General features: G+C 40.3%; 1 protein-coding gene across 1 annotated transcript in view; it reads left to right on the top strand.

Moving 5' to 3' along the window:
- LOC122660555 (E3 ubiquitin-protein ligase PRT6-like) overlaps positions 1-13,840 on the top strand; it is a 79,115-nt gene that overhangs the window by 19,866 nt on the left and 45,409 nt on the right. Inside the window, exons 6-10 of the mRNA XM_043855920.1 lie at positions 11,175-11,418; positions 11,507-12,253; positions 12,719-12,916; positions 13,070-13,165; positions 13,247-13,764. Of these exons, the coding sequence (XP_043711855.1) occupies positions 11,175-11,418; positions 11,507-12,253; positions 12,719-12,916; positions 13,070-13,165; positions 13,247-13,764 (1,803 nt within the window). The remainder of the gene's footprint in view (positions 1-11,174; positions 11,419-11,506; positions 12,254-12,718; positions 12,917-13,069; positions 13,166-13,246; positions 13,765-13,840) is intronic.

The following is a 13,840-nucleotide window of genomic DNA, read 5'->3' as shown; positions in this document are numbered from 1 at the left end:
TGTTGGATATATAGGGCCAGAATACCGTGGGGGTATTCTGGACTTTTCCCTCTTTCTATTATGTTTCTATTTTGTGTAAAGCCATCTTGGCTCGATTAGGGGCAATTCTGTCCATGTATTGTTTCACTCTTATTATAAATAAAGGCTTGGGGTCTACCTTAGACTATCTAAGCATTAAGTCCTAATTCTGATCCTCTCAACATGGCATCAGAGCAGGTTATGAAGTAGGGCTCCACCTCTCCCATTCTCGATCTCCTCTTTCTCTTCTCTTCTCTCCTTTCTCGATCTCACTCTCCTCTCCTTTGTTTGTTCTCTCTTCTTCCATAGGGCAGCACTGATGAGGTGATCCATAGATCCAGTTGCTGCCCTCTCTCTCACCTCATTACATGATATCAAATTCTGATCGATAGGAGCTTGTTCTTTGCTGCGAAATTTGAAGACTTCAAACTTTTATTGGACTGATTCAATCTACACTACAAGGGATCTGTTCACCTTATTGAAGCTCAAGAACTGCAGCAGAATTAGTGTACAAGCATCTACCTCCGGTTGAAGACCCCTTAAGATCGATATTGCTTCTCATTCTCACGGTTTTTCAAAACCCTGACAATAGTCGATCTTGAGGTTCCACCTGTCACTCCTGTCAGTTACTGCTGATTTTTTGAGGGGTGATTCTCCCCTACTCAAGCCACATTTGACTGCAATTTCAGCTTCATCCATTCAGTTTTTGGGCCCATTCTCCCCTTTATCAATTTCAGCCGCAACAGGGTTTTTTTCAAAACCTTGACAATATCGATTTGGGGGATTTACTGGTCTGCTGCTGCTGATTTTTGGAGGGCTCTTTCTTCATCTTCAAAGGCTTTTTTCCTCCAATTTCTGAAGTTTATATTGGCCTATGTATTTGGTTTCTTATTACAACAGCCCTTCTCTGTGATTTGGGTTCTTCTCTGCTGCAAGTATGGGTGGCTGACAATTCTACAACTACTTCTGATCACAATGGCCAAGGCAAAACAGAATATCACAATTTTCCACCCAATCCCATCAAACTGGATGGCTCAAACTACCTTCTATGGTCTCGATCTGCCTCCTTTTCCATTGCTGGCCGTTGCCTTACCAACCATATTAATGGCACCAATGTTATGCCGGATGCACCAGGACCTCTTCAGGAAAGGTGGCTTGCCAACAATGGTGTTCTCATGTCCTACCTGATTGGTTCTATGATTTCAGATATGACACATAGTTTTCTTCTCCTTGATACAGCCTCTCAGATTTGGGTTGCTTGCAAGGAAACTACGGGCAGCTTGGCAATGATGCCCAAGTATATGAACTCAGGAAGAAGGTCCTCCACACTACTTAGGGAGAATTATCAGTTTCCAAATACTATGCTACTCTACGCAGTCTGTGGCAACAATTGGACCACTTCTCTAATTTCCACCCTACTACAGCTGTTGACATTGCTTCATATAAGAAGCATGTGGACAAGATCAGGGTGTATGATTTTTTGGCTGGTTTGAATGTGGAGTATGACCAGATTCGTGTTCAAGTGTTGGGTCATAAGCCTCTTCCCACACTTGAACAATCCTATGCCTTGGTCTCCTCTGAGGAAAATCGTAGGGCTGCTATGTTGCACCCACCTATTACTGATAGATCAGCCCTCAAGGCTGCTGCCCCGGCTACTCTTGCACCTGTTGGCACTGCTTCTCTTGGTGATTCTACTACAGAGATTGTTGTTTGTGAGCACTGTCACAAACCCTACCACACCAAAGAGAAGTGCTGGAAACTTCATGAGAAACCAGCTGACTTTGAAGCTAAAAGGGCTGCCAAGACAAAGACAAAGCCAAAGCCAAAGAATAAGGCTCATCACACTGAGACTGTTACTACAGCCCCTGCTACTGACATTGGTCTATCCCAGGATGATTTACAGGCATTCCTACGTGTACTAAAGTCTTCCGCTGCTGCCTCTACTACATTAGCTACTGCCAATTCTTCTACTCCTTCAGGTTCAAACTTTGCCTGGTCAGGTATTTCATTTGTTGGTCATTGTGCCTCCGTAGCCTCCCATCCTTGGATAATAGATTCTGGAGCTACAAATTACATGACTGGTTCCTCTAGTCTCTTTCATCGTTATTCTCCCACTTCTAGGAGAGACAAAGTTAAGGTAGCTGATGGTTCCCTTTGCTCCATCTCTGGCAAGGGGATCATCAACTGCACTGCTTCTCTTACTTTGTCTTCTGTTTTGCACCTTCCTAATTTTACTACTAACCTTCTTTCTATTACTAGTCTTACTCGTAATCTTAATTGCAAAGTAATTTTTTTTTTCCTTCCATTGTGTTTTTCAGGATCTGGTGTCTGGGAAGACGATTGGATGGGGTAAAATTAGGTGGATTGTACCTGCTTGATGATGGTCGTCCTTCTCCACCAACAACATCTCCTTCACTCCATTAGAACTCCTACGTCTCTTCGGAACTTTACCAATGGCACTCTAGATTAGGTCACCCCCCATTAGGCATTGTATCTCATTTATTTCATGCTTTAGTTAAAGGTTGTGATAAAACAGAACATTTTTTGTGAGGCTTGTGTTTTGGCCAAACAGACACGTTCAACCTATTCTATTTCAAATAAAAGGAGTTCTTGTTTTCAATTGGTGCATTCTAATGTTTGGGGACCTACTCGTAAGACCTCTCTTTCTGGTCATCGTTGGTTTGTTTCTTTTATTGACTGTCACTCTAGACACATATGGGTATATCTTATGCACACAAAGAGTCAAGTTTTTTCATGTTTTCAGCATTTTCACAAAATGGTCCAAACTCAGTTCCAGGCTACTCTCAAAATTTTGAGAAGTGATTATGGAGCTGAGTATAAAGAATCTCACTTTTAAAACTACTTGGCTGATCATGGAATTATTCATCAGACTAGTTGTGTTGATACCCCAGCCCAGAATGGTGTGGCTGAAAGGAAGAACTGCCAATAATTAGAGGTGGCCAGAGCATTGATGTTTGCTCAACGTGTTCCCTCCCAATATTGGGGGGATGCCATTATTACTGCTGCCTATCTTATTAATAGGCTACCCTCTAGGGTTCTTGACTCTCGTAGTCCAGCTGAGATTTTACTTGGGGATTCCTCCTTTATGGTTTCCCCCAAAGCGTTTGGTTGTGTGTGGTATGCTAGAAATACAAAATCTCCTGGCAAGCTTGAACCTAGAGGGTTACGATGTATTTTTTGGGGTTATTCTCCGACTTAGAAAGGTTATAAGTGTTACCATCCCCCTTCTCTCCGTACTTTTGTCAGTATGGTTGTTATTTTCCATGAGACCCTTTCTTATTATTCTTCACCACCTCTTCAGGGGGAGAGCTCTAGTGAAGATGTGTTGGCCTTTGAGGTTTCTTCTCTTTTATCCCCTGTGGCTGCTGCCCAGCCTATTATGACTGCTGCCCAGCCTATTATGACTGCTGCCTAGCCTATTATGACTGCTGCCCAACCCCTTATGACTGCTACCCCATCATCCGAGGGAAATCCTTTACAGGGGGAGACCTTGGGAAAGAGTGGTGGTAATATTTCTATTTAGGGGGAGTTGACTCCAGTCCAGAGAACTATTGGTGAATTTCAGATGAGAATTGACAACTCCAACATGATCACCTATACAAAGAGATGTTCCAAAAAAGGGCAGCTTTAATCCACTGTAGTACCAATACCCATCCAGTTGCCGAATCAAGATCCAGATCCTTCTCCAGCTCCGTCTCCTTCTGGTAAGACCTCTTCTTCCGACCTACCTATTGCTCATCGCAAAGGTACTAGGACTTGTACTCAACATCCCATATCTCGTTTTGTTTCTTATAGTTCTCTTTCACCTTCCTTTCATGCATTTGTATATTTTCTTTCTTCTGTTTCCATTCCTAAAAATTGGCAGGAAGCATTTACAGATGGAAAGTGGAAGGCAGCAATGCTGGAAGAGATGAGAGCATTGAAAAAAAATGATACGTGGGAGCTTGTGGCTCTTCCTCCTGGGAAAAAGCTAGTGGGATGTAAATGGGTGTTCGTGGTCAAACAGAAGGCAGATGGAACAGTGGATCGATACAAGGCACGTCTGGTTGCGAAGGGTTTTACTCAGATATATGGAGTTGACTACCAAGAGACCTTTGCACCAGTGGCAAAACTCAACATTGTAAGAGTGTTGTTATCTTGTGCTGTGAATCTTGGATGGGGCCTTCAACAGTTGGATGTGAAGAATGCCTTCCTCCATGGAGAGCTAGAGGAAGCAGTATATATGGATATTCCACCGGGCTTCTTTGATGACACTACCAGGGGAAAGGTGTGTAAATTGAAGCGTGCTCTCTATGGGTTGAAGCAATCACCTAGAGTTTGGTTTGGTAGATTCCATAAGGCTATGGTTTCTGTGGGGTACAAGCAAAGCAATGCTGATCATGCCTTGTTCATCAAAAAGATTGGTGATAAGGTGACTCTCCTCATAGTCTATGTTGATGATATTGTATTGACCGGAAATGTTGGTGATGAGATCAACAAATTGAAGCACTTCCTTGGCCGTGAGTTTGAGATAAAGGATCTGGGAAAACTCAAATATTTTCTAGGGATTGAAGTTGCCCGTTCTTCAAAGGGCATCTTTCTTTCTCAAAGGAAATATGTCATAGATCTATTGTTGGAGACAAAAATGTTAGGGTGTCATCCTGCAAACACTCCCATGGAAGCTACTGCAAGGCTCAAGGAGAAAGAAGGTGAATCAGTTGACAAAGGTTGCTATCAGCAATTGGTTGGCAAGAAAATCTACCTCTTTCATACACGGCCAGACATAGCTATTGCAGTGAGTCTAGTAAGCCAGTTCATGCATGATCCTTATTCCTCTCATATGGAGGCAGTCATTCGCATACTACGTTACTTGAAGTCTGCTTCGGGAATAGAAATACTTTTATCTCCCAATGGTCATCTGAAGGTTGAAGCTTTCATTGATGCTGAAGGGGTTGGCTCTACAGACCGAAAATCCATCTTTGAATATTGTTCTTTTGTGGGTGGGAATCTTGTCACATGGCGTAGCAAGAAACAAAATATTGTGGCAAGATCCAGTGCTGAGGCTGAGTTCCATGCGATGGCTCACGGAATATGTGAATTGTTGTGGCTCAAAGGATTGTTACAAGACATTGGCGTTACTGTCCATCTTCCCATGCTGCTGTATTGTGATAATAAGGCTGCCATTAGCATTGCTCATAACCCTGTCCAGCATGATCGCACCAAGCATGTTGAAGTTGATCGATATTTCATCAAGGAGAAGATTGAAGGTGGTCTTATCTGTGTTCCTTTTGTGAAGTCTGTTGATCAGATAGCCGACATGTTCACTAAAGGGTTGAGTAACAAGTTGTTTCATCCTATTCTAGTCAAGTTGGGCATGTGTGACATTTATGTACCAACCAGAGGGGGAGTGTTGGATATATAGGACCAGAATACCGTGGGGGTATTCTGGACTTTTTCCTCTTTCTATTATGTTTCTATTTTGTGTAAAGCCATCTTGGCTCGATTAGGGGCAATTCTGTCCATGTATTGTTTCACTCTTATTATAAATAAAGGCTTGGGGTCTACCTTAGACTATCTAAGCATTAAGTCCTAATTCTGATCCTCTCAACAAATAAGTACATAATCAACAAACAAGTATTGATTATGTTTCTATGAAAAAAGTTGTTTTGAGATGAATAGTTATCTAACAGTGTTCTTGAGATGCAAACCAACTCCCTCTCTTGATGTTGAAGCTTGAATGTTGAATTTACAGGCTTTAATCTTCACTTGGAGATGAGATTTGCCAAAAAAATCCACCAAAGTTGGGTTTTCCCTTCACAACAGACCGAGACTGGCGAGATTTTGATTTTGGGGTCGAAATCTAACCAAGAGGAGCATTTTATATCACTTCAGTTGGGTCTAGTTCAACTGAGTCGAACCAAGACCGAGTTATGTGCCGAGATCTTGGTCGATTTTTTGTTGGTTTTATGTATCGTCAGTGGTCTCGTCTTGAGTCCCGGCGAAACCGAGATATTATCGAGATCTCACCCGAGATCTCGGTGAGATCTCGCTGAGATCTTGTACCATGGACAGAGGACATGGGTGGAAATGGGGAAGAAAAGACTGCTACAAGAAGAGGAAAGGAAAGACAAATAAAATGACTACTAAAGCAATTATAGAAAAAGGAAGAAGATAAAGAGGAGAGAAAAGCAGAATAGAGAAACTCCAGAGGGATTTCTTGTTGGGGTGTGTAACAGAATGCACTTTTAGAAACCAGAACCGAGAAAGGAAGAGAAGAGAAGAAGTGGAAGAAGAGAGGAGTGCTGTCAAGAATGATCGAACTTTACAGCCTCCCTCACCCAGCCTTTATTTATATAAAAAGATTACAGCCAAAGGGGAATTCCTAATCATATTAGGAATCCTAGTTACAATCAGAAAATAGAAACTAAACAGAAATTAGAAACTAGGACAAGGTAATCCTAATTATAAAACACAAATAGAAGAGACACATAGGAGGGAATCTTGATCAGAATAATGGAATATTCTAATCGAGATTGCCCTTCTTGCTATGTGCTCAATATACTTCAACGGGGTGCAAAGGAGATCAGGAGATATTTCACTTTGTTTATTGGAAGACAATGAAACTTCCTCTTTTCATTGTTGGGTTTTGTTGGGAATAAGGAGTGAGGAGAAAATATTGCCTTGGGAAATGGCTTTGGTAATTTGAGAAGCAGCAGAAACTCTATTGGGGGAACTCATAATTGTTAAATATGGTGTGGACACTGGAAGATTGGAACCTGAGGAGGTTAGTTCCACCTATGGCACTTGCATTCAGAAGGGAAATATTTTAAGAGCATAATTGGAGCTTTTAGAGAAGTTTTGGGGGGTGTGTGTTATTTGGGTCCTTTAGGTGCAAGGATGTTTTGCCAAGATCAGGCTCTTGTTTTTGGTTTTAAAATGGCCCCTGCTTTATGGATTTACAGGTTGATGGTCAATGGGGATTGGGGAGTTGGGAAAGCTGTTGTCAGATGCAGTGGTCTAGGGAGGTTATTCTTTTGTTGGGTGTATTCTATTGCTTTGGTTCTGAACTTCTCATTCCATTGGATACTGAGATTGACGAGTACCTTGGTGAGTTAGCCAAGTCGGAGGTTGATTGGAGCTGACACATGTGTGAATGCTTTTAGTGCCCTTAAGTCCTTTCAACTGTCTTTCTTTCCTGCTGAGTTCTTTGTTAATCTGTTGTCCATAAAAAAGAGAGAGATAAGGTTAAGTTGTTGTTGTTCTGTTCTCTCGGTCGGTTTCCATCTTTTCCTTGATTGGGAAGAGTTAGAATCAGTTTTTTTGTTTGGTTTTCTTCTTTCCTTCTCTGATCAGATTTGATTTTTATATTATTTTAATCAATTCTAGTTGGATTAAAGGGCAAAGAGCTAAGCTATAAATTAGTGTACTGGCCTACAGGTCATCCCCACGGTTTGAAGAAATAAAGACATTCAGTTTTCTGAATTTGTGCTGTGGATTCAGTGCTTTCTTCTGTGAATTCTAGAGTGATTACCTGGTGGATCTGGGTGAGGCTTTGGTGGATTCTTAGCCTAGGGTTTAGGTAGATTCTTAACTTGTTTATCTTTCTACCTTCTCTATATTATCTGTCAGAAACTGAAAGGTCAGATCTGTTCAACTTAAGTTCCTGCGGCTGTACTGTTCTTGCTTACGGTTTCAGATTCTGTTACCATGTTACTGATTACTTATTCTGCTATCTTTGATTTCAGTTGTTTTATTTTTTTCTGGTTTAGTTCTTTCTAATATTCTGTTTTGAATTCTGATTTTTCTAGTCGGTTTCAGAACTAATCATCTATTCTGTTGCCTGCGATATCTCTGCTGGCTAATCTGATTATGTTTATAATTAAACCTCACATCTACACATCTGTTGATCTATTTTGCTTCCAAATTGATACATCAGTTTCTGTTTATTTGATCTCTGAATTTCTGAACTCTGATGTGGAAATTCCTGATCAATTGGTGCAGTTTTAATTCTTCTGTTTACTTTCCTAACTGAACAAGTGTTCTCCTGTTAATCCCAATCCTACCATCATAATTTCTTCAAATTCTGCAAGACTGTTCTAAACATCAGAATAGACCCCTCAACCTGACTTTTGGGCCAACCTGGGTTTTCTTTACTGAGTTATAATTTTTCTCCTTTGACTGTTTTAATTTGATTTTGTTCAAGTTAATTTCCTGCTGGATTATTCCTGGCTCGAATTTAGTGGTCATTATGGACCAGCAGTCACTGCTGCTACAGCCATGGCCACCATCAAGAAAAAGAAGAAGAAGAAGAATACAGAGGAAGGAGGAGGAGGGTTACCTACTGTTTCTATCGTCTGACTCATGCCCTTTAACTGTCTCGGTTATCGGAGAAAGGAAGAAGCCCATGTAAACTCAGCTTTCTCTTCCAACAGAAACTTGGCCACTTACTAAAAAATACTTTATACATTTGTACTTTTGTTTTATTTTACACGTAAGTCCTTTAAAATTAAAGCTAAGGAGCAAAAAATCTAATACTTTACACCAACCTCCCCCTTTACATGGTATGCCTCCTTCAACTAGGTGCCTGACCACTGCCTCGCGTCGTCAGTGCCATGACAACCATGGACACATGATATGACTAACGTGAATATGGCATGGTGTCTGGTGTGAGATAACCTAGAGGGGGGGTGAATAGGTTATCACTAGTGAAATATTAACCTTCTTAAATTTTCTTTGATAGAAACAGAGTAAATGTAAATAAATGCTCAAGAAGAAGAACATACAGGATTTATAGTGGTTCAGCTAACCCAGCCTACATCTACTCCTCTCTACCTTAAGAGAATTTCACTAGTATCTTCCTTTCAGTACAATAGGTGAGAAGAACACCTTTACTATGTTTTTCACAGGATAAGAGGATCCTAATTTTTTTCACAGGATAAGAGAATCTTAATCTTTTTCACAGGATAAGAGAATCCAAATCTTTTAAGAATAAGAGGATCCTTGTACTAATCTAAGTACATTCTGGATTAATACATCAATGCTTTCTCAAGTCAAAAGCATAAACAGATACAATAAAGAAGGGTAAGAGTTACCTAGGAAAGGAGTGTGACATGTACTCCTTGCAAGTGTCAAATAATATGGAATGAATGCAAATGGACTTTGACCTTCTTTAGAAGTTCTCTTTAGAATAAAAGCTTGTGAAGGTCTTGAGTGTTGAAGTCAACCTTGAATGATCTTGATGGAGATAAGTAGACTTCAATCAATAGAGCTCTAAAAAGACTTTTCACCTCTCACAAAAGTAGTATTTTGAACTGTAATGGATGGGTGAAAAGGTCTGACATGTTCTCTATTTATAGGCTCATTAAAGGCTCTAAAGGCATATGCAAAATGTACTCTAACGGATCTATTTTTGGTCCATCCGGTCGACCTGAAGAATGATTCGGTCGACTGGATAAAATAGCCATTGGAGAAACTAGCCTTTAGAGAGCCGTTGGAGAGTTGCTGGCCTATTTGGTTGATCTCCGGTCGACCGGATGATCGTCCCACTTGATCCGGTCGACCGGATCAAGTCACGGGAACGTTCCCGTGATGCTGCTGCCAGCATCCAGACGAAATGGCCCAGAGATCTGGTCGATCGGATCTCAATCCAGTTGCCCAGTTTAGCTTGTTTTCGTCGGTTTGACTGAGGGGTTTTTGCTCCAATTTTTTCCAACCTATACTAAGGTCATGAGAGGTTCTTTAACAACCTCCTAAGGTCTCTACATGATGCTAATGCAGTTTCATTTATATGTATGCAAATGTGATTACACGTATGCAAGTGAGATGTGTGCTTTTAATAAGTCTTCAGTCTTGAGCTTCTTCAAGTGATGTTCTTCAATCTTCAAAAGATCTTTTCTTCAAGGTCTTCTTTACTTGAGAGGTTTGGCATGACTTCGAAGTCTTGATTTTCCAAGCTTTGTCTTGAACATCTTTGTGCTTTATGTCTTTTAATTCTTAGCTTGATCTTTTTTATTTAATCATCAAACCTGTTGACGTAGTAACACACAAGGACTTGTGCTAACACGTTTGTTATCATCAAAACAATCATGGAGGTGGGGAAGGTTTTCCCAACATCTAGTGCCCTGGTCACTGCCTTCTTGTGGTAAATCTAGTATCATATTTGAATTTTGATAGATTATATTTAACATTTGTCCGGTGGATGGGTAACTATATTACTATTCTCCTCTAGAACATCTTTTTGAAGAAAAAATGAAACAAGAATAGAAAAAGAGTGTTCCAATGCATGAGGTTCCCGCTACTGTAGAGTCTGGGAGGGGCAATTGTACGCAGCCTTATCCTCGCTTTGCGGAGAGGCTGTTTCCATGTTTCGAACCAGCAATCTGATGGTTGCAATAGTGCAACTATTATGCACTAGTTGAGCTACTACATACCTAAGTGAGCGGACAAACGATAGTTCCCAATTCATTGCGAGAACAAAGGACCTCAAAAATGGAACCGGAATACAAGACTTAAATTAGTAAGCTTCTCTTGTGCCTTATTCATGTGATCACTTTTTTTTCACTGAGCAAATACACTAAAGGTAATGTAACGCGTTTGTTATAATACCAGAAACTGAACAACCAGATTAGAGAGAAGAGAAGAGAAGAAAGAAGAAGGAGAAAGAGGAGGAGAAGAAGAAGAGAGTGCAAATCCCAAGAGAGAGGGGACCTGCGGTAGAACAGAATGTTCTATCGCAGGTCACTTAATGTATTATTTATAATAAAAAGAGTTTAGGACAAAACTGCCCTTACATCAACGAAACACTAAAAAGCAGAAATAAAACAAGGAAAAGCCACAACAACCTATCTGCCCTTACAACTATCGACTTCAACAGCGTTAAATCACTTTCTTTTGATATCTTGATATTTTTTATAATATTTATACTTTGGGGTTTTGAGGATCTTTGTTGTTGCAATGATTTGAGAACTATGTCCGCTCACTTTGGTCTGTAGTAGCTTGATCCTTATTTTGTACCTCATTGCCTTAATGTTGTTTTCAATTCAGATTAACTTTAGAGTTACTGTATGAACTAGAATTGAAGAAATTGTAGAAATTATGTCATTTGGAGGATCCTATTGTGGAAAATGAATGCTTTGAAAATGAACATTGTGTTTCAGGTATGAACCAGTTTTGGTCCAGGAAATGCTTACCCTTATTATACAGATAGTCAAAGAACGACGCTTCTGTGGGTTGTCCACAGCTGAGATCTTGCAAAGAGAGTTGGTTTATAAACTTACTATTGGAGATGCTACTCATAGTCAGCTGGTGAAATCTCTGCCTCCTGATCTTTCTAAGAGTGATCAGATTCAGAAGATTTTGGATGTTATTGCTGTGTACTCGACTCCATCTGGCATGAAGCAGGTTTGGTTTTTGGTCTTAAATATATCTTCGTGTCTAAATGGACTGATATTGAGTCAGATCAGACATCCTGATATTCTCTTCATTTCAGGGAAAGTATTCACTGCGGAAGACATATTGGAAAGAATTGGATTTGTATCATCCTCGGTGGAACTCAAGGGAGTTGCAAATTGCAGAAGAAAGATACGTGCGTTTCTGTAATTCTTCCGCTTTGACTAATCAGTTGCCTCGGTGGACAAAGATTTTTTATCCTCTACAAGGAATTGCTAGAATCGCAACTTCCAAGCCAGTCCTACAAATTGTCCGCGCAGTTCTATTCTACGCTGTTTTCACGGAGAAAACTTCTGCATCACGTGCTCCTGATGGGGCAATTCTTACAGCTTTGCACTTACTTTCACTGGCGTTAGACATATGCTACTTGCAGAAACAATCTGGTGACAACTCAAGCATGAATACTTCATTCCTTGAGGAAGATTCGATGCCAGTGCTAGCTTTTGCTGGTGAGGAGATAGATGTTGGAGTCACTGCAGGAATGAATGCATGGAGTCATCAAAGTATGCTATCGCTGCTTGTTTCATTGATGAGGATGCATCATAAAGAAAGTCTAGACAGCTTTGTTGAAGCAGGAAATTGCAACCTTTCCTCTTTGATTGAAGGATTATTGAAGAAGTTAGCTGAGCTTGATTCTGGCTGTATGACTGAATTGCAAAGAATTGCACCTGAAGTGGTGTGTCATTTGACAAAGTCCATTCTGGTTACTGATTCTCATATCTCGGGATCGGCTTCTGAGGCTGAGGAGCGCAAGGCAAAAGCTCGAGAGCGGCAGGCTGCCATATTGGTGAGACATGAATATTGATTTTTTGCTTTTCAGTAGATGTTCAGAAAATGTTTTTCTTGCTGAGAAGAAAGTGGTGTTTTGCTGCAGATGATTTTCTTTTAGAATAATGAGTTCTGTACAGTGAAATTCCATTAGCACTTTCGGTTAGTTTACCATAAGGGCAATGCTTGCAAATGCTCAATGAAATAATTATGTCAAACTTGAATGAGGGCATGCAATCCTGAGGATTGGTTTTAAATTTTGATCTTGATTCAGGAGCAATGTAGATGTCAAACTTTTGTCATCGAGAATTTTGTGGATGTTCACAAATAATCATTATATTTAACACCATGGTGGTTCATATGCTGAATATGGACCCATTGGTCTTTCTCATTTTGTTTCTATTTCATAAATCATTACTTGTCTAGTACTTAGGTTTATTTGTTGTACTGTTGGGCTGTTGGCTCACCTGAGTTTGGCATGTAGGAAAAAATGAGAGCTTCTCAGACCAAATTTATGGCAAACCTCAACTCCACTGCAAATGATTTATTGGATGATTCAAAATTCAAACAAGAAGTATTTGTCCCTGATGATATTCATGTCGAAGATCCGGCCCCAGTTATATGTTCTCTTTGTCGTGATCCAGATTCTAAGAGTCCTGTGTCTTTTCTGATTCTTCTCCAGGTAAGATGTTTGTTGGTGCAATTTTGTTTCCCCATGTTGCCAAATTCAAAGAAAGTTCTTCTTTGAATTGTTATACTTGCATAATACTATTTTCTTATTTGCCAAATGAATGGTCTTATCCGTCTAATCTTTTAACCCTGTCATTGTGACTAGAAATCTCAACTTGTGAGTTTTGTTGAGAGAGGCCCCCTATCATGGGAACAAGTTAATCAGTCGGGCAAGGAACATCCTTCGATCACAACAAACCAGGTAACTCATCTGCAATGAAGGAGCATTGTCTCATCCAGTTTGAAAATGATTTCATCTTCTCACTTATTGTGATTGGTTCAGGATGCAGTTAATGACTTCAGGCACGATGGGCTACCTGGTGAAGTTGATGCTATTCTGGACTTTCTGAAGGCCCAACTTCCTGCTGTGAAGGATATTCATCTTCTGAGTACATCAACTGATAAATATCCGAATACTTCTTCCTTAGAGATGATGGAAGAAGGAATCTACCAGTCTATTCAGAGAAATTTGCGTGATGGCTTGTTGCATATAAGTGTTCTGGATGACAACCGGAAATCTCCAACTCCATATGCTGATGAACAGTCAACGGGAAGTAGTAATGCTGAATCTGCTTTGCTTGGAAAATATATTGCATCTCTTTCAAGAGAGACATTAGAACACCCTTCGGGTTCCAAGATTTCTCTTTCACATAGTGAGAATGCATCTTCAAAGCCCAGTATTTTGTTTGCACCATTCGATGGACTTGGTCCCTTGGATTGCGATGGAATTCATATTTCTTCATGTGGGCATGCTGTGCATCAGGAATGTTGTGATCGTTATTTATTATCTCTAAAGGAAAGGTAACTTGTTCCTGTAAATCCTTTGTTATTTCCCTCATTCATTAGGAGGCATTATGGTTAATTACTCTTTGTCACT

This window comes from Telopea speciosissima, chromosome 1 (assembly GCF_018873765.1).
Source record: "Telopea speciosissima isolate NSW1024214 ecotype Mountain lineage chromosome 1, Tspe_v1, whole genome shotgun sequence".
NCBI classification, from domain to species: Eukaryota; Viridiplantae; Streptophyta; class Magnoliopsida; order Proteales; family Proteaceae; genus Telopea; species Telopea speciosissima.
Note: the sequence above shows the minus strand (reverse complement) of the source record. Positions and strands in the feature narration are given on the sequence as shown.